The sequence below is a fragment of the Thunnus maccoyii genome, chromosome 16, assembly GCF_910596095.1.
Source record: "Thunnus maccoyii chromosome 16, fThuMac1.1, whole genome shotgun sequence".
Lineage (NCBI taxonomy): Eukaryota > Metazoa > Chordata > Actinopteri > Scombriformes > Scombridae > Thunnus > Thunnus maccoyii.
The window spans coordinates 16,015,092-16,042,963 of NC_056548.1; the positions used below are offsets into that span (position 1 = coordinate 16,015,092).

Sequence of the window (27,872 nt, forward strand, 5' to 3'; positions counted from 1 at the left end):
GGAACCACTTTACGGTAAGCTACACAGTACTAATGAAGAGGTTCTAAGATGTCACTATTCTCTTAGGTGTTAATGAATCATTTAATGCTCTACAGATCAGTAATTAGTGATTATAACTTATTGCCAGGAGTCCACATCTCAGTGGAAGAAGCTCTCTTGTGTACTTTCTGTCAGCTCTTCATTAAACTGGAAGGAGCCCTTGCATTGAGGGAGAGATGCAAACTGAATTCCTTATTGTGAAGAGAAGATTTTCGATCTTAGTTCATATCAAGTCTAAACTTAGTTGATAAATGCTTTAACCTTGATGGCAGTCAAAGGATCCATGGGAGGTGTCCTACCTGATTAATAAAGAACCGGCTAAAAGGAAAACCAGGCTACTCTGATAGAGGATAGACATGAAAATGTGTATTTGCCAAAATCTGCTTCACAACTCAAAAGCGCTTTTTATGTCTGCATCATAATGGCTAATTTATTTGAGATAATGAATACCCTTTGAAGTAAGCACATAATAAAGATGAGAAGGGCATCTTGCAGTAGTTGTTTTTTTTTCTCTCTGTCTGCAGACTAAATGTTAATGTATGCAAACGTGTGTTATATCAGCACCTGTCTGTGTGGGGTTCAATCATGCAATGTCTCTGTCAGATGACTGCATTTATGATGCAGTGGTCTAAAATACATAGAAAATGAATGATGAAATGCATGTGCTTTTCCTTCAGTGTGGTGTAGAAATTGGGGGGAAATCTGAACAAGAAAGTTTCATTATGACAGCCATCACGTGAGGACAAAATATTATTCACACGGGCCTATTACGACAAAATCCCAGCTTCAATTAATTAAAATAACACTAAATACAATGTCACATGTAAGAGACAACTTCTTCTCTGCATCAGTGCTCCAGGAGGCACCATGCAGTCACATGTCAGAGCAGGTTTGGTCATGAACAAGGCGCCGATCCCTCATTCAGCCTCAGCTCTTTCTGTCACTGCTGCCAGGGTTAATACATGTGTCAAAAGAACAGGGCTTAAAGACATTAACTAGGTGGCAGCCATCTGTCAGCCACAGCGGGGGCTGCCGGGGACGGTGACATGTGGACGGCGCGTCCGTGGCCCTTTAAGAAACTCCATGTTTTCGCTACATGATGCGTCAACATAAAAAGCGGATGATGCTGTTATGTAAAAACATGCTGAAGTGAGCCGTAGTTTGCTGGAGCGCTGCTGAATGCTTGGCACACCTCATTTCGTCTTCTCAACCGGGATTGTAGTTGAAAGTGTAAAAACGACTGGCGATTTTTACGCGTAGCGCATGGAGCAGCGCAGTTTGGAGTAGAAAAAAAAAGGGCTTCAGCCGATCAACTCAACATGAGTCGCCCTCCACTCTGTTTTCCTCCTTCACTTGCGGGAAGCGTACACCTGACGCATCGCTCTCTTGCCCTGTGGAAGTGATCTTCCTTTTAAAATCGTCTCTGCTGGGTTATTCTCCAGTCTGCAAAAGCGGTAAGACACAAAGCCTTCAACTCTTTATCGCGTTTCAAGCTAAACTGAAAGTGTCAGGCAGGACAAGAGCGAGCGATGAGACTGCTCGGGGTTGGAATAATGTGGCAGCTACAGAAATAACACGATCCTTGGTCCTGCTGATCTTTAAAGCTCAAACTTTTAAAGATCCTTGTTATACATGTGCAAGTGGCACAGTCGTCTCTTTTTTTCTCGTCAAAATGGTGAGTATAGAGCCTCGACTGAGTCTCCGGCTCGTGATCGCAGAAAATGTCACACAAGCAGCTTCTGTGCGGCTCAAGTTTGAGGCTCGACTCTGCCGCCGTGGAGTTTTTGTTTGTAGGTTGTTTTGTTTTTTTTTTGGTTGTTTGCTGAAGATGAAAGATATGATGGAAAATAACTGCAGTGTTTTAAGTGTCTGGAAATACCAAAGCGCGTCTGCTTAGCCAACAGATGTAGAGACACTTTAAAGGTGCAGCTGGAATTTTACAGTGATTGTTTTTATGATCCAGAACTGAAACTACTGGACTGATCGATTAGTCAGCTGACAGAAAATGAATCAAAAGCAATGTTGATAATCGATTAATTGCTTATGTCATATTTTTTTTTAATTTAAAAAATGACAAAAGTGAATATTTGCTGGTTTTCTTTAGTCTTAATTGACTTTTGGTTTTGGACTGTTGGTCAGCTGTAGTAATTTTACCCAAGTATCCTATTTAGTACAATTTTGAAGTACAAGTACTTTACATGTGTATTTTTATGCTGAGTTGCTCCACTACATTTCAGGGGGGAATATTGTACTTCACGCTCCTTTGGGCTATATTTAAGTGACAGCTGTAGTTACTATGCAAATTAAGATTTCAAAAACCTCTAAGGAGCATATAAACTATGATGCATTATTATACAGTCAACTGAACTTCCCAAAAGCATTAGTTTCAATTGGCTCCACCTCAACCTGATATAACATCAAATTGCTGCTTATTTAAATGCTTTTGTAGTAATAACCCAGTGATATAATGATAAAACATTTGAATGCAAGACTTTAACTTGTAATGGAGCATTTTCACACAGAGGTATTTGTACTTTTACTTAAGGATCTGAATACTTCTTTTGTTGGTCAGACAAAACAAGCAATTTGAAGACTTCAGCTTGTGCTCTGGGAACTTGTGTTGGACATTTTACACCTTTTTGGACATTTCATAGACGAAACATTCATCAGTAATAAATTGAAAATGAGTCATTAGTTGTAGCCCTTTAGTATTTGGATAAAGAACATAAACCTCTACTTTGTTTAAAGTTTTTCACCTCCTGCTGTAAAGCACCACTGGAAAATGTGGCTTTTGACATGACATCAGGGTCATGATGCATGAAATACAAGTTGCCTGGTGAGTTCCTCAGTATAATGGCATTTGTAAAGCCTCTCGTGAACAGAAAAAGCCAGACAATAGAGCTTCAGTTTTGGAGGTCGTGGTAGATTTGTGTCTAGTCGGTTCTCCACAGCCTACCTTGACAAGCCTGTCATAGCAGCGTGTTGAATAGAGGTGCACTGCCCACACGTGAGCTATAAAGCTGGATATCAATCCTGGACATAATCCCATTAATTCTGAAGAAGTGTCCTGTTGTGGCTATAGACAGAGAGGAGGGGGGGGGAGAGAACGTGCCTCCTGTCACCCAAACACACTGTCCCTGCTGTCCTGAAGGAGACAAATACTTCCTGTGGTGGAAAGGAAGCAGACAATAGAATAATATGGAATACTGTAGGTGTTGATACAATATAAACAAACAGGAAGGCACTGAGATCGCTTTGACACGAGAACATTTTAAAAATCAGCGGCTCATTCTTGTCACTTTGCGCCTTAATCACTCACAAATATCTTTTAGTATAGGGAAAGATTTCCTGAAAGCGAAAACAACATGCCACACAGTATGAATGGCTTATTGTTCATAACGTTGCAGGAAAAGTACACAGAGTGATGTTCAAACAGGAACTCTGATGGCTCAATGGGTTTGGATACCACTCAGTACAGGACACCTGGTTCCTTCTTTAATGAACAAAATCACTTTTCAACCTATTGCTGTCACTTATTGATAATTACTTCCTCCATTTTCAGTCACTTCAGCTGCTAGAGTCACTTACAGCAGATGTAAGATGTGGCTGCAGGGAACTTGTGTATTTATACAAAATACACAAATACAGAGAATCTTACTAAAGATGTCCGAGCTTATGGTATGACATTAGTAAAAAATATGTTACAGCCTAATGTGAAATTGAATAATGTTTGCTAATTGCACAGGTTTCATTTTAAAGGATAATTCAGGTTTATTACATCTTTGGTCTTATTTTCATAGTTTTGGTCATCATTTCTATTGGTAATTATAACACTATTCAACAAGTTAATCACTGAGATCCAGGAAAACAGCGATATCATTAAAAAGACTTCCAATGGGGAAAGAAACACAAGCATGCAGGACTTAAACGACTTATTTGAAAAACGAAGGAGAACAGTAAAATTATGACCCAAACTGCCCGTCGTAAACATTCATCACAGTTTATAGACCCACTTCCTGGCTCAACTTTGACCTATTGTGTGTAGTTTTTCCTGCGTGACGAGAGATTATTATTACAGACATTTTGGGTGTGCCCGGTGCCCATTTGAAGCAGTGTAAAATAATCTGGCATGTTTACAACTTGTCTGATCACAACTGTTAGTTTCTTGCCTCACTGGACTTAGTTGTAGTTTGGTTGGCGTGTTCCCAGACCACAGCAGTTACTTATGTGAATACAAATTTAGAAATAATGTTCAAAACTCAGTGTTACTCAACCTTGGGCACCAGGACACCCAAAGGGTTTCTGAGAAAAACCTGAGGGGTCACCAGATGATTAGAGTGATAACTGAGAAAATGATATTTCCTTACTGGATGTCCACACTCAGGCCGTAACCTGCAATGAGGCATCACAATGGTTGGGAAACACTTTTCATAAATACAATAATAAGACCCAAGTATCTTTTGTGGCTACCATACGAACCACACAAATTGCAAGATTTTCCGCTTGTATGTTTTGTAATGTTAGTGAGTTTTGCAGTTGGATCTTAATCTTGCTCAGATGTTTGAATATTTCACCGGTTTGAATGAGCAGTGAATCTTGAGTGGTTCAGGATTAGCAAAGCCGTGCTGTAGCCTGTAGTCCTCTAAAAGCCATTAGCCAACCCCTTTCTCTCTCTCTTCTCTCTGTGTCTCTCTTTCCCTGACTCACCCTGGCACAATGCCCGAGACACAGCTGTGAAAATTACAGGTCTGTTTCATCGAAACATAGGAGAAGAGGAGGCAGGGTTGGTGGAGAAGGAAGGAGAAAGAGAGCATAGATCCACAGCTCGGCGTCAGCTGTCAGCCGGCCCACAGCTGCAGTGGATGTGGAGCTTACAGAGCCGGTGTGTCGATCACTTATCACACACACACTGGGATTGTTTACATGGGGTGGGAGTGTGTGTAGGATGGGGGGGAGGGGGGCATTAAACCCTGTTTGGCTTAGACCAAAACAGAACAGAAGCCCTCACTGTGACTGACAAACGTCAGACTCCTTCAGTGAAAAGCACATGGCACCAAGCGTCCTTCACTTTGGCAGATGCTAAAAGCATGACTGAGGCCCTGGCAGGTGGGCAGGCGGGCGGCCGTCCCCCTCCTCACTCCTTGCTCAGCTGGGTTGAAAATATACAGCGACAGGCTTCCTCTATCAGGGAGTCATTGTTCATGATGATGATGACAATCTCTCTCTGTCTCCACTCTCTGTGCTATCTCAATCCATCACTCTCTTGTCCCCCCCCCCCCCCTTCCTTTCCGTCGCTGTCTCTCACACTTTCTCTTAATTTTTCTTCCCTCTTGTTCTCGCTCGCTCTCTCACAAAGTCTATGTCAGACGTCTGTATCTTTGAGGAGCTGTCAAGCAAAAGAAAACCAGGAGGGTGAATGTGAAAAATTGCCCCTCTGATTTCCACCAAGTTTGACTTTTCTCCTGCTCGATGAGAGATGTGAGGTGTGAGATTCCCTCTCCACTTTCCCCACTCCTCTCTAGCACTTTTGCTTCGATCTTTTTTGAATTCAGTCGTCATCACTATCTCTCTCTATCTGGCTCTCTTCTCTTTCTTTTTTTTTTACCCTTCTCCCGCTTTGCCAGTCAGGCTGTCTGGCATCTTGCCCCGTCTCTTTGAAGATGAACAGTAGGAGCAGATAATTACACTTCCTGTCCTGCATCTGCTCTGTAGTGCTGAACTGTCATCTCTGCATCTGCGGACTACACGCTGAAGCTGAGAAATAACAGCTTACTACTTGTTCTATTGTGTAGCAAAGTTACGGTTTTCAGCTTGATGTGCTATTCTGTGCTCGTGTCAATTTATACCTTTTTAAGTTGTGTTTTGATTTTAAACATGTGCATTTAAGCTGATGGTCTATTAAGCTGAGTCCATACGATCATTTTAAGAATATTGACTTTCATCTACTTTTGCGGCATCTATGTCTCAACTATTTCCAGGCTTAAGCATCATTCTGTGTCTTCTCTGCTTCATCTGTATTTGCTTTCATTTTCCACATGTAGTTAATCAACTATCAGTTTTGTTTTGATGCCACATTCCAACTGATTTTATTTATCTTTTGTAAATTTCAAACAGACATGATAAATTCCAGTCCTTAATTTTCAGTATTCTCCCTCAAAAGATTTTATTAACCCACACAAACACTATCTTGCATGAATAACGTTGTTGTCACATAAACAAATTAGTCATGTATCACATTGCAGCTACCAGAAATTTATGACACTATTACAGCTGTATAACTGGCTGAATGACAGGTTGCTAAAGTGGTTAGAATGGATGAAGCCTTCCTGAATGATTTCACTGGTGTGTAGTGTGTGGATCATCATACTGACACTACATTTCTATTTAATAACAAAAATGAGCTGTACTCTTCCTCTCTGACTGTACGGTGAAATTGACAGTAAGCACTCAACCTCACATTTATGAGTACTGCCAGTCCATTTCCAACGGCTATTTTCTGCTTTACTCTATGTGCTGAAATATATGGCATTGACAGGTGGTTTAGGTTTAGATTTCAACTTTTGGTCCGTCATGCTTCTTTTTGTGATTTTCTGTCATTTATATACTGTTATGTTGTCAAAGTTCCAAAACGTGAGGTGAAAGTATGTAAAAATTTCACGCTTCAGCATGTTCTGAACACTCTTATTGCTCTTTTTCTACTTCCCCATCAAACTGACATCAGATCATTCTCACGCAACCATAAACGGCCGTCCATCCCGTAGCGTTTGTTGCTAAGCTTGTTCCATGGGTTGTTTACATTGTCCACTTGCATATTTTGGATCGCATTCAGCCTCAAACATGAACCGATGGATTTGAGAAGTTTATATTTTGAATAAAGAATGATAAAAAGAAGAGAAATCTGACAACATTTGTTTATTATGTAGCCTCCGTAGCTGGTGGAAGTCTGCTGAAGGTCAGGAGAAGACAAAACAGTGTAAACCTCTTCTGAATGGAAAAGCTGCTGTCATTGAGCGGCAGGAAGTGATAAATAGTACGAATGGGGATAGCTTACTCTTTTTGACAGTCTCACCTCACAGGTTGCACTCGGTTGTAGACACAAAAAGTAACAGAAATAGTTGAACAGTTGAGAGAAACTTTTGTACCCTGCAAACTTCCTGCCAGTCACTGTGTGAAGCGGGTGGGCTTTTTGTATTGTCAGTTTCAGAAAGTTACAAAGTTGTTAACTTAAGTTGGACACAGCTTCTCCGATCATGATATCAGGAAACGGTGCTGTTCCGACATCTGACAAGCCCTTCGTTTGATGCATACATTTAAACCCCATTGACATACTGAGTTTCCAGTGAGTTTCCAAGGGTGAATTTTGAGGAAATGTGTATAAAATGATGCTCAAGGCAGCTATAATATTTCAATTTGTTGGAATGATGCAGCCATAATGAATATATAGCTTCATGGAGAGATTAAATTAGCACATATATAAATATATACATGATACTGTTAGACTGTGTGTGATTTTTCCAACCTTAAAGCTACTTAAGGTGAAATAAAAGGAGAAAGGGACTCTAGCAGTTGCAGGATAATTGTAAGTGCTAAAATGTAACAGTAGCACATACTGTATTTAGAGGAGCCATAAAGTCAGTGAACTGACTTAGAAATGTCAGTTATACAGCAATATCCAGCTTAAGTATGCTAGCTGACATTAGCCACCATAAGATGTGACATCAAAACCCTTCAGAGTATTGAGTTGAGTATTTTAGTTTTTATGAATTCAACTTTTCATTTGTAAGAGGATGAAGGTTTTGCTTTAAGGGGTTAAATGCAGCTCTGCTGTGCTGTGATTCATACGTCTAACATCTTTTTAAATGATTAAGCAGAGCTCACATGGCAGCTGTTTATGTTTTTTTTGTCAAAGGTGCAGCTTGTCAATTTGTCTTTTTATATAAAAAAAATCTTTCAGTCCAAGTGAACTGAGCTGAACCTCGGGCAGCTCGAGGGCAGCTGGTCTGTTGCAGAATCTGAGCTCTGACTTCTCAGGCAGGGACGAGCGCAGAAAGGGATCAATAAAGTATTACAGTGTTATTTCACTGGCCTCATTGCTATCTCTCTACCTTCAGTACGAAGAATTAATCATCTTCAGCAAATATCTCCTGAGATGAGTTTCTGGGGGTAAGATCTTGTCGGATGGGGGGTACGTAGCCTAATGTAGATGAGTTTGGAGATGTCTGAAGTTGAAATGATCCAGAACACACCAAGACGACAAAAGACCATAGAGCTCTGAAGATATACTGTTGAAGAAAATCACACTGTTTGGTTTGCTTCACATTAGTTGGCACTTTAAAGAATCAGATTCGCAGGCTAGTTTTCACAGTGAATGCATACGCTCACTTTTATCAGGGAACAATCACAACTCCCACAATGACCAAAGTACTGAAACCCATAAATGTGTTATTTCTATAGGAAATGTGTCTTTAAAGCTTCCAGTATTTTTAATATGACAATGGATTAAATTGCTGTGTGTAATGTGAAAGCGACTTTGCCGTTTTGTTTGACTCTCACAGCTCTGATCAGATAGCTGGTGAACATAAAGGAGCATTTAGCAGCTAAACAGCCAGATATTTCCCAGATGGAGTGCAAAACAGAGGTAAAAGGAGAGTCAATATTGGACTTACAGTCACCAGGTCGCCAGAAACATGACTCCAAATGAATGTTAATGCTGCTCCGTGTCTGCTGGATGTGTAAATAGGCAACTGTACTGTCCATAAGTAGGCCAAAAAAACATTATTGCGGTTTAACACTGGATGAAGGAAGTATTAAATATCTTGTAAAAGCTTGAGATATGCACAAAATAAATATCATATTTAGCTCGAATGAAAGTGTCTTGATATCCGTCATTTTCAAAATCACATTTCAGTTGTGGATTTGTCTTTGTTTCAGTTGTTTGGACAGCATTGTCAGTCAAAATGACAGTTGTGCTCTGTGTTTTTAATTGTTTTTTTTGTTTCAGATTTCATTTTGTGAGAGATTTTAATTAGTATTTGCTTTTTTGGCAATTCTTTAGATGTCAGAACTGTTTCTGTATTATCACCAGTAGTGAGTGAGTGAGTGAGGAAGGAAGCATTTAGTCATGCGGGTCGGTGTTGTGCATCTCTCCGCGGTGTGTTTATTGCAGTGCAGGTCAGCTCTCAGCAGCCTATACTCCCTCAGTGCTCACGCCTCATTAACTCAACACATTCAGCTCGTTTACAGCTGTTAATTACACACTGTAAAGCTGATATTGATGAGGACAATCAGCATTTATCCCAATTAAGCTTGATTCTGACTACATGCTAACTTGATAACATAGTGACTTTCCAATTAGTTTGTTGTTTCAGGATCGAACCTGCTGTTTGATGCAGATATTGAAGTTTTCCTGTACTGTAAATTAAGTGACTCCAGCAGCTGAGTTGTCACCGCTGACAGGGTGTGTGTGTGTGTGTGTGTGTCGTAACAGGTCGATCTTATCTGTGTTTCCTCAAGAAGTAAGGTAATAAATGATGAGCAGCCACTCGCCGCCATTATCAGATTTCATGTATCATTAAGAGGATATACAGTAAATGAGTCTAATTAAGAAGGATGAATGCTTTTATTATCTGCTGTCATTAATCTGACTAAAAGAAATCACTACAATACTCCTCGAGGGTTTTATATCATGGATGTAACACTCATTAGTGAGTTGAAAGTGATCTTATATTTAAAGATGTTTATATTGCTGTTACACCGTAAAGGGATGTTTGTTCATTATGATCTTGTGTAATGTAATCATCATATTTTATAGTGTCTATTCAGGGCTCTGACTAACGAGTATTGTCCTTATTGATTAATCTACCAGTTGTTCAGTTCATTTAGTCTATAAAATGTCAGCAGATAGTAAAAATTGCCCAATGTGACGTCTTCAAATTTGTGTAACAGACTAAAACTCAAAGATATTCAGTTTACAACCATATATGTTAAGAAAAAGCATCAAATTCTCAGTGTTAAGATGGAACCAAATACCATTTTTGCTTGAAAAAAATACTCAAAGATGAATTGATTATCAGCATTGCTGCTCATAAATTTCTGTTGACCGACTAATCAATTATATGTTTATGTTGCTGTTAACTGTATACATATAGAGACTTACTGTGCTTTTTACATAGTGAGTTTATAGTGAATCAATAGTTTATATTATATTATATTATATTTATATTATTTCAGTATGGACTTAGACGTTCAATCTACTTTATCAGAATCAGAATCAGCTTTATTGGCTAATTATGTTAAAGCATACAAGGAAATTGACTCTGGTTTCTAGTGGCTCTTAATGTACTTACAACAATCTTCAGAAAGATACACAAGGATAACAAGGACAACAAGCTGAACAAAGATAATTAAATATAAACATATCAGTATTATGTAGAAGCAAATGGGTGAAAAAATACATACATACATATAATTAGCCGGGTAGTAAATCTATTCAGATGTAATTTTCTACTTAGGTTTGGTCTTTTTTTTTTTTTTTTTCCTTGCGAGCAAGGCAAGATTTGTAAGGAAATACTAATTTTAACCCACACCATGTTTCAAGTGATCCTTTTAACCCCAACCATAACCTTTCCCAACCCTAACCAAGCCCATATCTATACAGACCTTAACCTTACCGTTGTCACATCATAAAACCTGGAGATTTGCCAAGTGGACGGTGCTGTGACCCTGTTGTGTAAAGTAGTAGGTAAATACACACTTATCTTGTAAAATATTCCTGTACAAATACTTAAACTATGTTATCTGTTGATATTTTAACAGCATGGTTTAGATTTAGACGCTACTGGAATTCATATCCTGGAAATTTGGCACCAGCTGGTGACTACTGTGTTCTCAATTGTAAGGTAATGTTAGCGTGTATAAAGCCACACCGAGCTATTGTAATTTCTTACTAGAGAAGTGGTGCAGGTTTTACATTAATGTCAACTCTGTTTGAAGATAAACAACAGTGTGTTGAGTTGTGTAATCACTGGGAAGTTCCTCGTGGGTTTGATGGAACGTTTTGGAACGTTAGTGTCCTTTACAATTATACATTGTTTGTAACCAGGTTATTTTTGTGCATTTATGGTTGTTAAATATGTATTTATCTGGTTTTATTTTATGTTTTCTGTCGACAGTCATAGCCCACTGCCGTATTTTGTTTTCATTGTTAAAAAACTGCAACAATCTGTGAAAGCACATAAACTGTCAGTAGCTTAAGCACTCCGTTAAAATGCCCTGTTGAAAATGTGGTCAACAATAAAATTAAAGATACAAGAACTGCTGAGGTAATTGTGTCCTGAGTGGCATCTAATTCCACTTACTGTGCTTTATAGCTACAAAGTGAGTTTATAGTGAATCGATAGTTTTTTATATTATTTCAGTATGGACTTGTTAGACATTCAATCTGCTTTATCAAAATCAGCTTTATTGACCAAGTATGTTGTACAAGGAATTTGACTCTGGTTTCTAGTGGCTCTTAATGTACTTACACACAACAATCTTCAGAAAAATACACAAGGACAACAAGCTGAACAAAGATAATTAAACATATAAAATCACAATTATGCACAAGCAAATGGGTGAAAAAATAGATACTCGTTTTGCTCATTTTCCTGCATTTCTCGTGATTTTCCCCGCGTGTGGAGCTTATTTTAGGTGCAAAAATGAATTTCTTTCATTGCATGGCTACCAGATGATCACTTGTTATTTTCAAGGAGTGATTTTATAGCCTATTGAAGGAAGTTTGGTATTTTCCAGTGGGGTGTTTTTTTTTGCTCTCAAAATAGAGCTACTTTCCTCTAATAAAAAAAACGATATTATAGAACACATTGCAGGAGAAAAAAATACAAGTGCCTATTCTATTAGAGATTAAACATACTGTGAAGTGTGGAAAAATCCCCACTAGATGATTGCAGGCAGTTTAGTCCCTGCAGGACTATGACGGGAACATGATTTCGCGTTATACAGAGGGATGTCCCGGTGCATCGGCGAATGTGAATGCAGGCAGCGCATGAATATTATCTCCAGCATGCCACTTCGGAAGTAGGTCACCGCTCACCGATTTGTTCACCATGTCTCCGGCTACTGTGGGCTGCTCGGTCCGCGGATCGCTCCCCAGGTCGACACACGGAGCCCGAAACTGACCACCAGAAAACTGGACTTGATTTTTTTTTTTTTTTTTTTTAATTTTTTTCCCCTCTTCATTCCCGACGGGACACACAAGGTAATGATGAATCCGCGACTGTAAATTCCCGTCACAGTTGGAGATGATAGGGTCGGTGGGTAGCCTGCTTTCTGACAACTCGGCTGTAACACGAGCTCCTAATGATATTGGTATTAACTAGCAGCCCGCTCCCAAACCCACAACCCCGATTGATCGCGGATGTTCGGGTGTTTTTGACTCGTTTACCCCCGTTGAGGAGATTTTTTTTGGGACTTCTGATAGATATCACAGCCTGCACTCCTGCTACGGCATGCTGTCAGATTAACACTGTCCACCACCACCACCACCACCACCACCATGGCCAACTACAAGCTCCCGTTGGCGAGTCTGCTTCCACAAACCCTGCTTCTTTACAATATATGCATAACGCTGCCCTTAATTGCTTTTCCCCCCCTTTGCTTTGCTGTGTGTGTGTGTGTGTGTGTGTGTGTGTGTGTGTGTGTGTGTAACTGCTGCTGGTGCCTCAACCTGCATGGAGGTGGAGGATGGTGGTGGAGGATGATTATTATAGTGTGTTGGTAGTGTAGGACTGTACTAACTGCTGATTATTTGCTCCAGGAAAGTGTGTGAGTGAAGCTACACACACACACACACATACACACACACAGCACAGCAGTTGAGATGCCTGAGAGCTATCCTGCCTCAGGGCTTTTTTCTCTCTCATGATGACAGCTCTACACCATGTCCTTCTTCTGAATGAATCTGTGTGGCAGCCAGTCAGCTCCGACGCCTCTTCTGTGTGACATGAAATTACATTTAGTTAATCAGGAGGAGAGAGAGAGAGACATCCACGGTGCAATATTATTCTTAAATAGGCTTTTTATGTCTATTTTAAATATCCTAATTGTTGTAGGAAGGCTTCTCGAATTCTGTTACAAAAATGCTCTGTAATTAAGTACAAGTATGTGTTTCCATTTGATCTTAATCAGTGGTCCCCAACCCCGGGGTCAACATGGAGTTGCAGGATAAATCTGAGAGGTCACAAGGTAATTACAAAGATAAGGAAGATGTTATGCAAAATTATGTTTGATTTTTCTAACTTTTTTTTCTCTTTTATTGCTTTTTCACCCCTTCAAGCCTCTAAAAATCTAAAAAAAATTTAGGCCACAATCTGTGATGAGGGGTCACAAATTAACGTTGTCTTATTTTCAGGGGTCACAAGCCAAAAAGGTTGAAAACTACTGTTTTAAATCACTGGCTCCCAACTGTTTCTGGCTTGTTTTCCCCTTGAAACAACTACATGTGTGACTCCTCATCACAGGTGTAATATGTGTTTTGACCAGTCAAAAATAAGTGATTTTCCCTTCTCACTTTGTACCATTTGAATCATGTTTAGAGGCCTGAATGAGTAAAATTATTCAGGATTTCACAAGAAAAAAGAAGTTGGGCGGGTCTGGTCCACCACTGTTCAAAATAACAAAATTAAGCCTCAGAGATGTTACTTAGTTTGTACCATTTCTCGCACACCTGTAGGAGCTCTTTTAGGTTAAAAATAGAAGTAAAATTGTTGAAACTATGCACTTGAGTTTACCATTTGTTAAGAAAAAAAGAAAAAAGAATGTGTTTAACCAATAGTCAGTGGTTCATCTATACATTTTAAAGGTGAAAGCATCCACAGTTTTCTCTCTAAAGGGGGCAACATGTATTTGATAGTCTCTAGAAATATAAGAAATTGGTATAAAAATAGAGAAAATGTAAAAGTGTGATCATGTGTGTGTGTGTGTGTGTCTGTGGCTACAGGTGTATGTAAGGCTCAGTGTGTAAAGTGAAAAACACTTGTAAACTACCATCTCGATATGAGAAAAAACCAGCAAATATATGACCACTGTATTAATTTTACCCAAAAATCTATTGTGTTATTGGTTGTGGTCAGTGTGGTAAAGGTCTAGCTGGGAAATAATGACGATGTTCTTCAGTGAGCTCCTGTCCTTGCATTGTGCATGCTTGTCTTATTCAAATGAAGCAACTTGATTTGATATCCACAGACAGAAACTCAATGCGAGGCTCCTTTTGTCCTCTTGTTATCTGGAAATTAAATTTCTCTCTCATGGATTGCATTTCACGGTTCACTGAGTCATTCGGCAGTAAGGGCAAACTGAGCTATGAGACGGTTTTCGAGACGTCCAGCCGGAGAGTTCTGTCCACTCCAGAGTCAAAGTGTGTTTTCAGTACCACTGCGCTCAGGGTATGTTCTCAATTTTATGAAAAATGCTGCAACAGATCAGACAGCTTACATGAAAGTAAAGGATTTCTGCTGATTCCAAATGTTGGGAAGGATTAAAGGAGTCAAAATATATTCAGATTTTAGAGACATCCTGTAGATGTTTCCAGCATTTTTGTGGAGAATATCTTACATACGATGAATATTGTTAGTGACAGACAAAAAAAAAAATCCTGGAGGAACAGAATAAAACTCTTCACTCTGTCTGTTCTTTGGAGCTCTTCAACAAGAACCACACTTGGTTTTGGTTCTTCAGCCCTTCATTAGGTGTTACATGATAGCGAGTCGTCATAGTAAAAGAATAGCAGATTTGTTGCATGTTCAGCGATGAGGTGAAGTCGTGTAAATTCTTGGAGCTGTTGATTAAATGACGCTGTTGTTATTATTATGCAGTGCAGAAACAGCTTCTAGCAGAATTTGCATCTCTGAGTCAAAACACGTCATTATTCTCTTTTTTGACGCATTTTGCTTGGCTGCAAATGGTTGTTACCAACATCAAATCTATTAAAATCTAAGAAAACATATGGTACAGTGCAAACAGATGTGAGCATTGGGATGTAGAGCATGAGATTTTTGTCACGTTTGTCATTGCTCACTGCCACTCCACAATCATTTTAAGCCCAGTTGCAACAATGGGCACAAAAAGATTACAGCATGATGTGATGCACTTTGATTTATAGAAAGAAAACATCAGTAATGACATAAACATTGTTACAATGAGCTTGTAAGAGCTTCTTGCTTAACCATCAGCTGCAGTCAGTTATTGTCAATAGTAGTCTTCTACCTAGAGATGTTGCTGGGAATCATTTTTGCCCAGATTTATGATTTTTAGAAAAACTTTTCTGGAAATTTGACCCAATTGTCGAGTTAATACAGGTTATGTGCTTCAAAAAAAAGTATTATTGCAGATGAAGCCTTTTTTTTTTTACATCAAGTTGGGATTTTATATGTAAGATGATGCATTCTCATTCAAAAATAAAATAGAGGACATCAATATAACATGTCAATGAGGTTTCCATACTGTCTGCCTTTCAAGGTCACATCTCTGCACTTGTGGATCATAGAAAATCCCAACTTTCGTACAGCAACCGGAGAGCAGCATAAGGTTCGTTTGATTGATAGACTTTAAGTACAGCACAAGCAGTCTGTCTTGTCAGTCTGACATAGGAAATGTAATGTAATACCTCTTTTAAAAATGAAGTTTGCAGGTGCAGAAAGACTTAACAAAAATATATGAGATTGCTTGACAGGTACGGCTCCAAAGAATAATTCTTTTCATCATGCACTAAGCCTATAAAATATCTGAAAATGGTTTGCCTGTTACAATTTCCAGGAGCACGAAGCGTATCTGCGTCTTCACATGTTTTTTCCACAATCTAAAATCCAAAGATATGAAATTTACAATTTATAACAGATAAAAGCAGTAAATCCTCAAAGAATGTTTATCATTTTTGGTTGGTAATTGACTTAATCAATTGACTTATCAAAATTTCCAATTTATTTTTTGTCACTCCACTAATCGATAAATCAACAGCCAATCAAACAGTACGTATGCCATCGAAAGAATTTAGAAATGTGCTACTATAAGCAAGAGTTTTTTAAAAAATCAGTCTCCACATTGATCATACACGTGTCGGGTATTAATGGAAACCGAGCCGGGGACTTAATCTTTTCTGAGAGAGTGTGTAATTGTGTAAGCTCAATGGTTTTCTGGCTCAAGAGTCACTTAATATAAAATAGACCCATGTTGACTTAGTTCTTGGAGGTGAGGTGTTTTTGTGTGTTGTGAATTACGAGAGGTTGTAAAGCTTGTTATGCATCTTTTACTATAAAGTTGCTGGAGATGCTTTGATACCAGCCTGTTGACATGGAAACTGAAGAAGCTTATGTACCACCAGTATGGGTGGAATAATGATCAATTAACAAGTCATTTGATCATGTTTGTTGTTTAATTTCATACCACACAGTGATTTAAAAGAGTTTGTTGCCCCTTTGACCTTGTAGATGATTGAAATATGTTCTCCTTTGGAGTGAAACGGTCTTTTCATGTTTAATCTAATTACGTACTCTTTGGTAAGCCATACCAATTACTGTACTGAGATCAGCTGCAGACTGTAGCTGTAGCTAAAATTAAATTGGTGTGGCATTGTGAATTACAGATCCAAATCACTTCTAAAAGCATCCATCATATTGTACATTAAACACATCACCTAAATGCCTGATCTGTTTTTGTTCTGATCTGCTGTGAGTGGGTGAATACTTGTAATGTTGGGCTCCTAGTGGATTGTGTGAGTCATTAATCTGCTTCAATATGGGTTCAATGAGCTAAAAATGCTCTTTAGTGATACAAAGGATGAAAAGGCAGTGGTTTTTTATTATTTTGGCTGCAATCCTAAATTAAAACAGCTAGAATACAGAACAATTAATATACTATGATCTAAGTGTTATAATAAGAGCGGATTTTACATAACTACAAAAGAACTGACACATGAGAAAGAGGAGAGCATACAGCTTCAGGCTTAAATCTATACCCTAACACAATATTATGTGCTCTTTATCTCAATTTCTCCACCATCCTGTGTGTGCAGAGTATTTGCATGTTAAGGAGAAGGGTTGTCTAAGTGGTCATATGCCCCAGGGACCTGGAAATTGACAGCAAACTAAGTAAAACCGGTTGTTAAATAATTCATCAGAAGATCTTGTCTGATCCTGTCTCTTACATTAAGTCACACTCACATAAAGATTGCAGGAAAGGAGGGTTTATGTGTGGCTCGAGCTTAAAAGTTAAATGTCTACTCTTGTCTCTCCCCAGAGAGTGTATGGACCCAAGTGATGATCCGTGATGATGCTCGCTGAAGGGCCTCTTTGAGCTCAAACGCGCCATCGTATCACCCCGTGGATGAAGAGGTGGTGGATCTGCCCCAGGACAAGATCATGGTGAAAGCTCAGCGGAACCAGCCAGTGAAAGGCAGGACGCCCCGGAGGGAGAAGGGAAGCAAGGAAAAAAGAGGCGGTGTGAAAAAAGGGAAGGAGGGAAAGAATGAGCTGAGAGGAAAGAAACAGAAGGATAAGAAGGAATCACACAGACGTAAGAAGAAGACATTGGCAGTTGGCGATGGAGATGCACTGGACTGCTGTGTCCTGCTCACCCGTCTGGAGGAGAAAAGGGTTGTGGGTAAAGTAAAGGATGTACCAAAAACTGGGAAACAAAAGAGCATTAAAGTCAAAAAGAAGCTGCACTCCAGCTCCACTCAAAGAAAGACCAAATGTGGTAAATCTGGACTCAAGAAGACTTCCACAGCCAATCAGAAAGCACTGGAACCAAAAATCAACCAATCTGGCGCCTTACTCATGTTGCCCACGCCCGTCTTTGAGCCTCGCAGGCGGAGAATGGCCTCTCTTAATGCTGAGGCTGTCAATAGCTTGCTGCTCTACAGAGACGATTCTCTCACATCACATCTCATGAAGAAACGGCAGCCTTCCAATGAAGATTCCACTAAAGATAGTCTCGCTAAAACTGAACATAGAGATCATAAAACCAAAAAGGTTCCTCCAGGAGTGAAAGCAGACTTCAAAGAAAGACCTAAAAAACAGAAGCGGTCAGCAACGGAGGCTCAGAGCATCGACTGGTTGAGTTTGTTTGCGCCGACGCCTCGGCGTCAGGCAGGCCTCACTGCTGCAACGCTGCTCAAACTCACCAGTGCCCAGTACGGGACCAAGCGGCAAAAAAAGCCAGAGTCCAAGAAAACGAGTGAAAGTGAAGCTACAGCTATGACTCAGGATGAGATTAGCGGTAAGCCTGTGTGTGGAGGAACAACACAGACCAAAAGAACAACACATCCAAAACATGACGAGCAACTTAAGCACAGAAAACAGGGTACAGAGGATCCGGTCCATTCCCAGCTGGGCTCTACTGTCCAGGGATGCTGTAGTTTATGTAGGACAGAGGCTTTGGATCCAGAGTGGAAGGGTGCCTCAGGGGGGCAGGAGTGTCTCAAACATGCGCTGCACCATGGCTCCACGCTGGGATTCTCCTTAAAAACAATCAAAGAGGAGCAGGTAGAGACCGAGGTGTCTTCCTGCTACTGCTGCTCCCAGGAGAGGTGTGTTGAGTACTGTCACAGACTGGCCCTCTTCCTGGAGGACAAGACCTTCAAGGAACCCGAGGACGGTTCTGTTTCAGAGGTGTTCCACCACCACCACCACCACCATCATCATCATCACCACCATCTCCAGTCCCCTCACTCCGTATCCCACCCAGCAGCCATAACCATCAGCCCACACTCATACACCTGTTTCCCTAGCTACTGCGTTCACTTCAGCCGCCCGGACACCTCATCCTCCTCCATACCACCCCTCACTTTATGCCCAAGGAGCGGCAAGAGACCCAAGCTGCTCCCCAGCTCTGGTCCACAGCCCTCAGGGATTTCCCATCCAGTATACTGCTGCACCTCAGTGGAGGCGTGCTACGGAGAGCCCTGCAGGATCAATGGCTACTCCGCCTATACCAGTGTGATTCCAGCCATCGCTAGAGGAGGCTGCTCCTTCAGCCCTGCAGACTGCACCAAATGTAACCATGGCATCAAAAGAGGTGAGCATACACGAGGTTGACTTTACTTTTTGTGAGCATCCAGCAATGTATCAGAATTGTTTTTGCAGAAATCTCTAAGATGTGTCAATGCACAGGTATCTGTCTTTGGTGGCACACATGCACAAACACTGACAACTTCCTTAGTTTGAGGGCATTTTCAACCTGTAGTTCGTTTGCTCCAATCCAGATCAGTGGATGAGTTGGTGCACTCTCTTCTCACACAGAAAAAATATGTTAACCGATTGCGCAAATCTGCCCAAACAAATCGCACCAAGAGGGAAAACAAACCAGAGTCCGAACAAGGCAGGTTTTAAAACATCCTTAAAGGCTCATTCCTGACCTTAGAAATTGAGGTCTGACAAAAAGAAAAAAAAAAAACTACCAACGGTATTATTTGTGGAATAGTGTTTATTTAGTTGTTTAAAGGACCAGTGTGTAGGATTTAGTGGCATCTAGCAGTGAGGTGCCAGATTGCAACCAACTGGATACCTCTCCCCTTCCCCTTCCAAGCATATAGGAAAACCTATGGTGGCTGCAAAACTTGCAAAAAACGTTAAAGGCCTCCTACAGAGCCAGTGTTTGGTTTGTCCATTCTGGGCTACTGTAAAAACATGGCGGTGCAACACGGCGGGGTCCATGGAAGAGGACCCGCTCCCTATGTAGATATAAAGGGCTCATTCTAAGGTAACGAAAACACAACAATTCTTAGTTTCAGGTGATTATACACTAATCAAAACATACTTATGAATATTATATTCCATTTCTGCCAAGTCTGTTCCGCTAGATGCCACTAAATTCTACACACTGCACCTTTAAGCTAGAGTCTAATGATGTAAAGTCACTGTAGAATAAGCTGCAACATACTCATAAAAGGGGGGGTGTCTCTGTGTCCTAGTGGTCTACGACGCTGACCATGCAATTGCAACATCCCCAGTTCGATTCCTGCTAGGGACCTTTGTTGCATGCCATCCTTTTTGCTCTGTTCCCATGTAGATTAAGGCATTAAATTTGAGTGTCAGCTCTTGGAATATACTGGCTTGTGCAGATATTGAGGTAGAAAAAAACCTGCAATATTTGATTATACAGTATAACTACACTGCATGGCAAACGTGGGTGGTGTACAAACTGTTTTGTCAGATGGTGAAGACCAGAGATCATGAAGCTGATCAGATGGGCTGATTAAGACAATAGGATTACCTGATAAGTTTAAGTATTAACTGTTCATGAGCACACTGTAGGTTATTAGGTTATTCTGTATGCTGTGAACCCCTGTTATCCTGATGCCAAAGCAGTACAATGCACTGAGAATAGCATTTTTATCTCCCATTTTGGAATGTCACTTGAGTGGGAAGTAACAAAAAAATATCAGATAAGGACAAGACCTCTTTTGTCTCCGTTTTCAATACAAGCCGCCGGACGGTGAAAACAAGGCCTGTGCATTTGAAACCTAATGAGCTGATTGTATGAGTGTCAGCAGTTTGTGACTGAGCTCAAGTCAGAGATGTGAAGCAGAACAGGAAAACTCTGTGGTGTATCACACAAACAACGTATGCACATGAGCGTCTGCGTGTCTGCTCGTATAATGTGTGAATACATGGTTAACAGCACCTGAACGTGACCTCAAAACAGCAATAATTACACATGAACACACCCACATACACACACACACACACGTGCACACACACACACACACACAGACACTGTCTCTTTCTGTGGTCTCCAACAGTCAAAATCAGGTCAGGCTGTGAGGGTTGAGCTGCTTCACTTTTGTTTACAAGAGCGCTGTCAACCTTCATGTCAGTGGAAGTCTTTACAAATGAAATCTGTTGTGTGTGAAGCAGTAGCCCTTAATAAAAAAAAAGGGAGGAACAGTTGTGTAGCTTTAATGGCCCTACACACCAAAAGGTCATTTTCACGGAATCCATTTTGACATGTCACAGTAGGAAAAGCACAGGCGTAAATAATAAAGTTAATGATGGTTGAATTCCATTTAGCTGCTTCAGTTTCATGCTCCTGGTAGTGTGCATACCAGCTCACTGTCACCCTTTCATTTCTTATTAGGACACTTGAATAGAACTGAGCCATTGTTAATATTATTAAGAATAACACCTGTGCTTTTCATACTATGACAAGTTATTGTCATGGATCTCTGGGACTGTGTGGCCATGTACAAATCAGGTTTGATTGACATCTCCCTTGCTCCCTCTGTTGATTTTGTTACACCTATTGTGGCAGGACAACTTACACCTTATTAGTATGTGGATTTTGGTGACTGGATGTAATTGCCAGCAAGACTTCACCCACCTTCAACTTGAGCAGAGGTCTAATTAGCCAGTATGAGTGAAAACACCTGTGTGGAAGTAGATGCAAAGCATTTAAATTATAGCTAATAAAATAATTAAGTCACCATCTGTATTCCAATCTTTTACTCAAAGCATCACTTTGTAACTTTTGTCAGAAGAAATATCACATTCTTCCTTTTAAATTAAAAAAAATCACTGTTAGCAATAAAATGCACCATAGTCAATTTAACAGACTGGGGGTTTTGCTGCTACAGTCTTTCTTGGTCTGTGAGTAGCTTAATTACATAACATTGATGATATTTTTGTGTAACTGACATTACAGAGTCAGTTCACTGACTTTACAGCTCTCTTCTACTTGTGCTACTGTGATGCAACATTTTTGCATTTACCATCATCCTGCAGTTGGCACAAGTGGCCACTGCTCAGCAAAAGTTGCAGGGTCTTGCTTTAAATAAAAGTTGCAGCACCACAGTTTAAGATGCTTCCAAGTAGAACATCTGCATTTAAAGTTTCACGTAAGTAAATATAGACGTATTGGTAGCGAAATGTACTTAAAACATTGTACTCACTGGATTATCATTACTGCAAGCATTACTTAAATGTTGTAGCTAGTCAGGGTGGAGCTAATTTGAACCACTTTAGAGCATATACTTTATCAAATGCTTTGTACATAAAATCTTAATCTGCAAATTAAATACAGCTAGCAAATAAAGAGTAAAAAGTGCAGTATTTCTCTCCAAAATGCAGTGGAAACAAGTATAAAAAGGAAGAGTAAATGTACTTAGTTTATGATCTACCGCTTCTTCTTTGTATGTATCTAAAAATATGTTTTCCAGAAGTTCAGTTGGCTAACAGTTAACGGAAATGAAGGCTGCTGATGAAGTTTGTTTCCAGAGAGCTGAGAGATCACACACACTGAAATAAATTGATCATGAATTCACTATAATACAACAGTTGTATCATGGGAGTGCACATAACCTATTCTTGTTATCACACACACAGGAAAATGCTAGTGTTTGCGCTTTTCAGTGTCAGTTTTATGGGGATGTGCATTTGTGCGTGTGTACGTATGTGATTGTGCACGTGTGTGTGTCTGTCTGTCATATGCTACGTTTGGGGACAAATTTCAGACTTAAGACCAGTTAATTGGAGACAGCTTGTCCATTTAGGGACAAAAGTGTCCCCAATTGGGAAAAAGCTGATTTTTGGGTCAGTGGTTAAGGTTAGGGTAAGGGAAGGTCTCCAGGAAATGAATGTAAGTCTAGGTAATGTCCCCATAAGTGAGATAGGATAATGTTTGTGTGTGTGTGTGTGTGTGTGTACACATGTGGCTGCTCTGTTAAAAGCTATAATTGACCTTAATTGAGGCTCTGTTTGTTTTTTCTGTTGCTTCAGTGGAACTGATAACAACTGAGTGTCGTTCATGTCTATTTTGTAACCTTGTTAAACGCTGCTCATCACCGGGGCTGCTCCATAAAGGACTATGTGTACATGTATTGCTGTCACTCTTTCTTCTTCATTATCTTGCCTTTTCTGGTCCACAGATGATTATTCATCAACCCTCAATGACCATCACAGCCCCTCCTCCATCCCCATCTGTCCCAGCCCAAGAATACTCACTGGATGCCCCATTCCCACTGTGCCTCCAGCCGGCCAATCAGTGCCCCACGTTCAGACTCCGCTGTCCGACCCCAGCCAACCCCAGCCTCCGCTGCAGGTGGCGAAGGAGTGTCCGCAGAGTGCCAAGCAGCCCAGCGGGTCGAGGTCTGGCGCGCGCAGCACCGGCAGCATCAGCTCGGCTGTCTGCCCTCTCAACAGGGAAAAGAAACAGAAGCTCAGCTCTGCCAGCATTGGAGGGCGAACGGTTGCCAAGCAGCTGAAGAACGGCCGCCAAAAAACCACCAACGGCTGGCGGCCAGTTGGCCTGCCCTTTCAGAAGGAGGTTTTCTCTGTGGTACGTTGATAAAGTCATGCTGTTGTTTTTTGATGCAGCCATGATGGCGCCGCTTGTAATTAAATTTGGTGTAAATTAACTTGACTCTCCTAAGAGAGTTTGGAATGATTTATCACACCCGCATCATTGTCACATCAGGGCTTATTCACTGTTTTCTGAATTTCATCCAAACAACTGACTGCCCACATTACTGTGGAGACACAGAAGTCACTCAATACAAATCACATCCTGCAGCTTTTTACTCATCAGCCTCTCACAGCTTATCAGTTTCTAGCTGTGTGTGGAGTCAGTATTTCCTGCTGCCTGTGTTCCCAGGGAGAGGAGGCTCTGGTGCTGAGGAAGTGTTTCGAGGGAGTCCAGAGGGACGGGGAGCTGATTCGGGTCAGAGACACTGTTCTACTGAAATCTGGACCTAGGAAAAAGACTCTGCCTTACGTGGCCAAGATCTCAGCTCTGTGGGAAGAGCCAGAGTCAGGTAGGAAATGTACTGTAACACAATGTTTACTTACACCACAGGAAATGCAGAATTACTGCGATAAACACTAGATGAAGAATTGATGTTAACTTTATGTTTAAGTTGGCCTTGATTTGTAACTGTGTGTTTGTGTCTTTTTTTTTCCTCAGGAGAGTTGATGATGAGTTTGTTTTGGTACTACCGTCCAGAACACACACAGGGGGGACGAAACCCTAGTGTACATTGTGAGGTGAGAAGCAAATGACTTTGTACCAAGGCCAGCTAGTCAGAAAATTGTTTCTGACTAGTTGGTAGTTTATTAAAATTGTGTACTTGGGCACCTGAAAATCAGTTCTAGTCAACAGTGTGCATACTCAAATCAGCTGGCAAGGTATTTAAACTGCATTTAAGCATAAATACAATATTTATGCCTCATGCTGTGTTAGATTTTATGCCTGTCAGCTGAAACTAATATAACCATGAGCTTAAGTGACTACAGGCATTGTGGAGGACAATTTAAAAACAGCCTCCCTTTTCTGTTGAAAAGTGTAAATGTAAGTGCTGTATATAAGAAAATAATGGTCATGTAAGGATGCTTTTCACCCTGACCTTGAGATCGTCAGTCAATCTACCACTAAAGTCCAGACTGAAATATCTCAACAACTATTTGATTGACTTGCATGAAATTTTGAACAGACATTCATGGTCCCCAGAGGATGAACTCTAATGACTTTCATCCCCTGACATAAAATTATTACAATTCAAGAAAAGAATTCTGAGTTTTTTGCTTAACTCAGTGACTGACAATGTGACTCAAAGAGACACACACACACGCACATGTTGAGGAACTGCTTCTGTTGTGTTCGCTTCCTGTTGTCAGTAATCTCCCAGAGGAACAAGTTGCACTTTATTCAATCTCCAGAAACAATAAACCACATGAAGTCTGTCATTTCTGTTGTCAGTGCTGTGCTAACAAACAACAAACACATCAGAACAGCACTGTGAGAACAGTAATAGGGCTTTGGCTCAGAGGAAAAAGTATAACATCTTCCTCCTGTGAATCTGTCTTTACATCTGGAAGTGAAGTGAGACAAATGTTCACTGTCGGAGAATGTAGTCTTTCAAGGTCCCACTTTACATACGCAGACTGTGAAGGTTCACTGGGATCAAATGTTTCATTTTGAGCTTTTTTTGTTTGTTTCTCCAGAATGAGATCTTTGCGTCTCGTCACCAGGATGTGAACAGTGTGGCCTGTATTGAAGACAAATGCTATGTCCTAACATTGGCACAGTATTGCCGGTAAGAAACAGAGAATTTTTACACTTTGTAGTAGTGTTTTCCTTTGAAGTATGTTTCTTTTGCATTAAACATATTGCCGTTGAAAGATTACATGGCCCTGCTGTGAAAATACTACAGTGCTGGTTTGTGAAGCTTTTTTCAAATGATGATGTTTAATATAAAAAATAGGCTTGGTTTTCTCAGTTCTCAGACAGTTTGAAGCTACAAAGAAACACTTATTGTTTTTTCCCTGAATGCTTTTTGAAGGTGATTGAGTTTGATGTCCTATATTTTGCTGTTTCCAGATTTTGTGCCTTGGTAAAACGCCGTAGGGAGGGCGTACGCGACAGCGCCGCCTCCCTCGTGGTGCCACCTGTTGTTGGCAACACCATGCCCACCCACCACTGTGTGCCCGATGACGTCGACCCAGAGCTGGTGTTTTTCTGTCGACATGTCTATGACTTCCGCTACGGACGCCTCCTCAAGAACCTGCAGTAGCTTCTGACAGGGCATCACACATGCAGTATGCTACGGGACGTGAGATAATGTTACTCTGGTTTCATCCTCCACAATTTTAATTAGCTACATACCTACCTGCTGCTTCTGTGAGAGAGGAACTGGAAGTTTAGGATGAAGGATTTAGAGATGAGCTTCTTTTGTTTTGAAATTTCATATTTACATGCCACACATTTATGAAATAAGAATAATGGTCTGATGTGTTGTGTAAGAGTTATTATGGCAGTGTAAATGGTCTTAATCATACTGGTGTTGTAGCAGCTGTGTGCAGAACCTGGAACTTAATCTGCTGTAGAAAATGCTACTGTAGCTTGTAGACATGTGAGATTTCATAGATATGAAGAGAGGTCGGTGTTACATGTTGAATAATGTTACTATCTGCCTGACAGACAAAGTGTCTCAATGATACGCCATAGACAAAGAATATTTGAGGCATATCTGCCACAGCGGTTCTTGTGAAGAAAAGAGAAACCAAGAGAGAGATTTCTGACTGGCTGAAGACTTGATCACATTTGTCATTGGACTCCTCTGTAATTTACAGTTGCTCGGTATCTGTCTGTGAATGTAGGAACATGCAGTTTCCTACAAGGCACTCTATAGTGAAGCTTTACAAAAAAGCTCAAAAGCATTTTTTAAGGAATAGTTTTGGGAACGTGCTTTTAGGAATAGCTTAGTTTAGCACAAAGACTGGTTTGGACATAATCAGAATAGCTGTTTTCCTGTGTTTCCATTCTTTATGCTAAGCTAAGCTAACTAGCTGCTGGTTCTAGTATTTGCAATATTCACCATATAGACATGGAAGTGGTGTTGATCTTCTTATCTACAGTAAATCTGTGCAAGAAATCTATTGTAAGGTTGTAACTAACAATTATTTTCATTGCAGATTGATCTGCTAGTTGTTTTCTCAAATAATCAGTTAGTCGTTTGGTCTATAAAACGTCAGAAAAAGTTGAAAATGCTCATCACAATATCCTAGAGTACAAGGTCAGGTCATCAAATGTCTTGTTTTCCAAAACTGAAAATGTCCAATTTACAAATGTAAGACCAAGAAAAACAGTGATTTCTCACATTTGAGAACCTGGAACTATCAAAAGTTTGGCATCATTGCGTGAATGACTAATCAATTAATCAACTAATCGTTGCATTTCTAAACTATTCCTTTTAAATTTTCCATATTCATGTAATTGTGATTGACTCTGAGGTCGTTGAGGAACATGTCCGAAACCCTGAACGCAGCTGTGAGGAAAGTTGTTGATCAAAAGGTTTGATTAAAGGTGCAGTGTGTAGAATTTAGAGGCATCAACCAGAATGGACTTGGCATAAATGGAACATAATATTCATAAGTATGTTCTAATTAGTGTATAATCACCAGAAAATAAGAATTGTTATGTCTTCGTTACCTTATAATGAGCCCTTTATATCTACATAGGGAGTGGAGCCCGCCATGTTGCATCACCAGTAGCCCAGAACAGACAAACAAAACACTGGCTCTGGAGAGGGCCTTTTGCGTTTTTTGTGAATTTCGTGGGCACCGTAGGTTCTCCCACATGCTTGAGGGTTGGAGGAGGGGGGCACTATATCCTACACACTGCACCTTTAAATCCAATTCTTTATTACCACTGATCACACACAGCACACAATGAAATGCTCTTTTGGCCACATCTCTTGTGAATTTCTGGGAGCATTAATGGTTTTATGTCACATCTGTAACTCCAAAAGCCCAGTTCAGTTTGTTTGGTTTTGCAATGTGAAGATGTCCAATGAGCTGAGCATTGAGGGGATTTATGTTATGCCATTGCTGAGAAATATTTTACTTTCTCAAAGCTGTTTGCCAGAGGTGTGATTTTGACTTTGGTGTCAGCTAACTGTATATTTGCATTTATATATCTGGATGAGTGTCATGTTCACGGCAGATGGCCTCAGTTAGTCACCTATATTCTTGTTTCTTCACCGATGAGATGGTGAGTAATGTATTCAGTGTAGCATTTAGATCTGTGATGATGATTCATTCCTATGTTTGAGAGAAGATATGTATTTATTTCTGTACTGAGAAAATATAATTTATTTTCAAAAGATAATTTTAAAGAATAGAGTTTTAGATGAGTGGCTTTCATTCCTGATTAGAAAGGAGGTCGAGTTTGTCTCTCCTTCTTAGCTGCACTGTCTAAGATGAAAAGTGTGTGAGTCATTTGCAATAGTATTTCTGTGACTGATTGAGCTTGCTTGCCCAGTAAGAGCCTACTAAATGTTGTGTTGC

The 27,872-nt window shown here is 40.3% G+C and overlaps 1 protein-coding gene across 3 annotated transcripts; it reads left to right on the forward strand.

Annotated features, from left to right (window-relative positions):
* The first annotated feature begins 1,109 nt into the window (after positions 1–1,109).
* bahd1 (bromo adjacent homology domain containing 1) lies at positions 1,110–27,017 on the forward strand. 3 transcript variants are annotated; one of them, XM_042389031.1, is made up of 7 exons: positions 1,110–1,493; positions 17,332–19,110; positions 22,958–23,367; positions 23,683–23,842; positions 23,992–24,071; positions 25,029–25,120; positions 25,405–27,017. In XM_042389031.1, exons 2-7 carry the CDS (start codon positions 17,454–17,456, stop codon positions 25,595–25,597), a joined length of 2,592 nt encoding a protein of 863 aa, XP_042244965.1. In that variant the 5' UTR covers positions 1,110–1,493; positions 17,332–17,453; the 3' UTR covers positions 25,598–27,017. The 3 variants fall into 3 exon arrangements, with proteins under 3 accessions (XP_042244965.1, XP_042244966.1, XP_042244967.1); XM_042389032.1 differs by lacking the exon at positions 1,110–1,493 and adding an exon at positions 11,509–12,298; XM_042389033.1 differs by lacking the exon at positions 1,110–1,493 and adding an exon at positions 15,533–15,624.
* Positions 27,018–27,872: the final 855 nt, after the last annotated feature.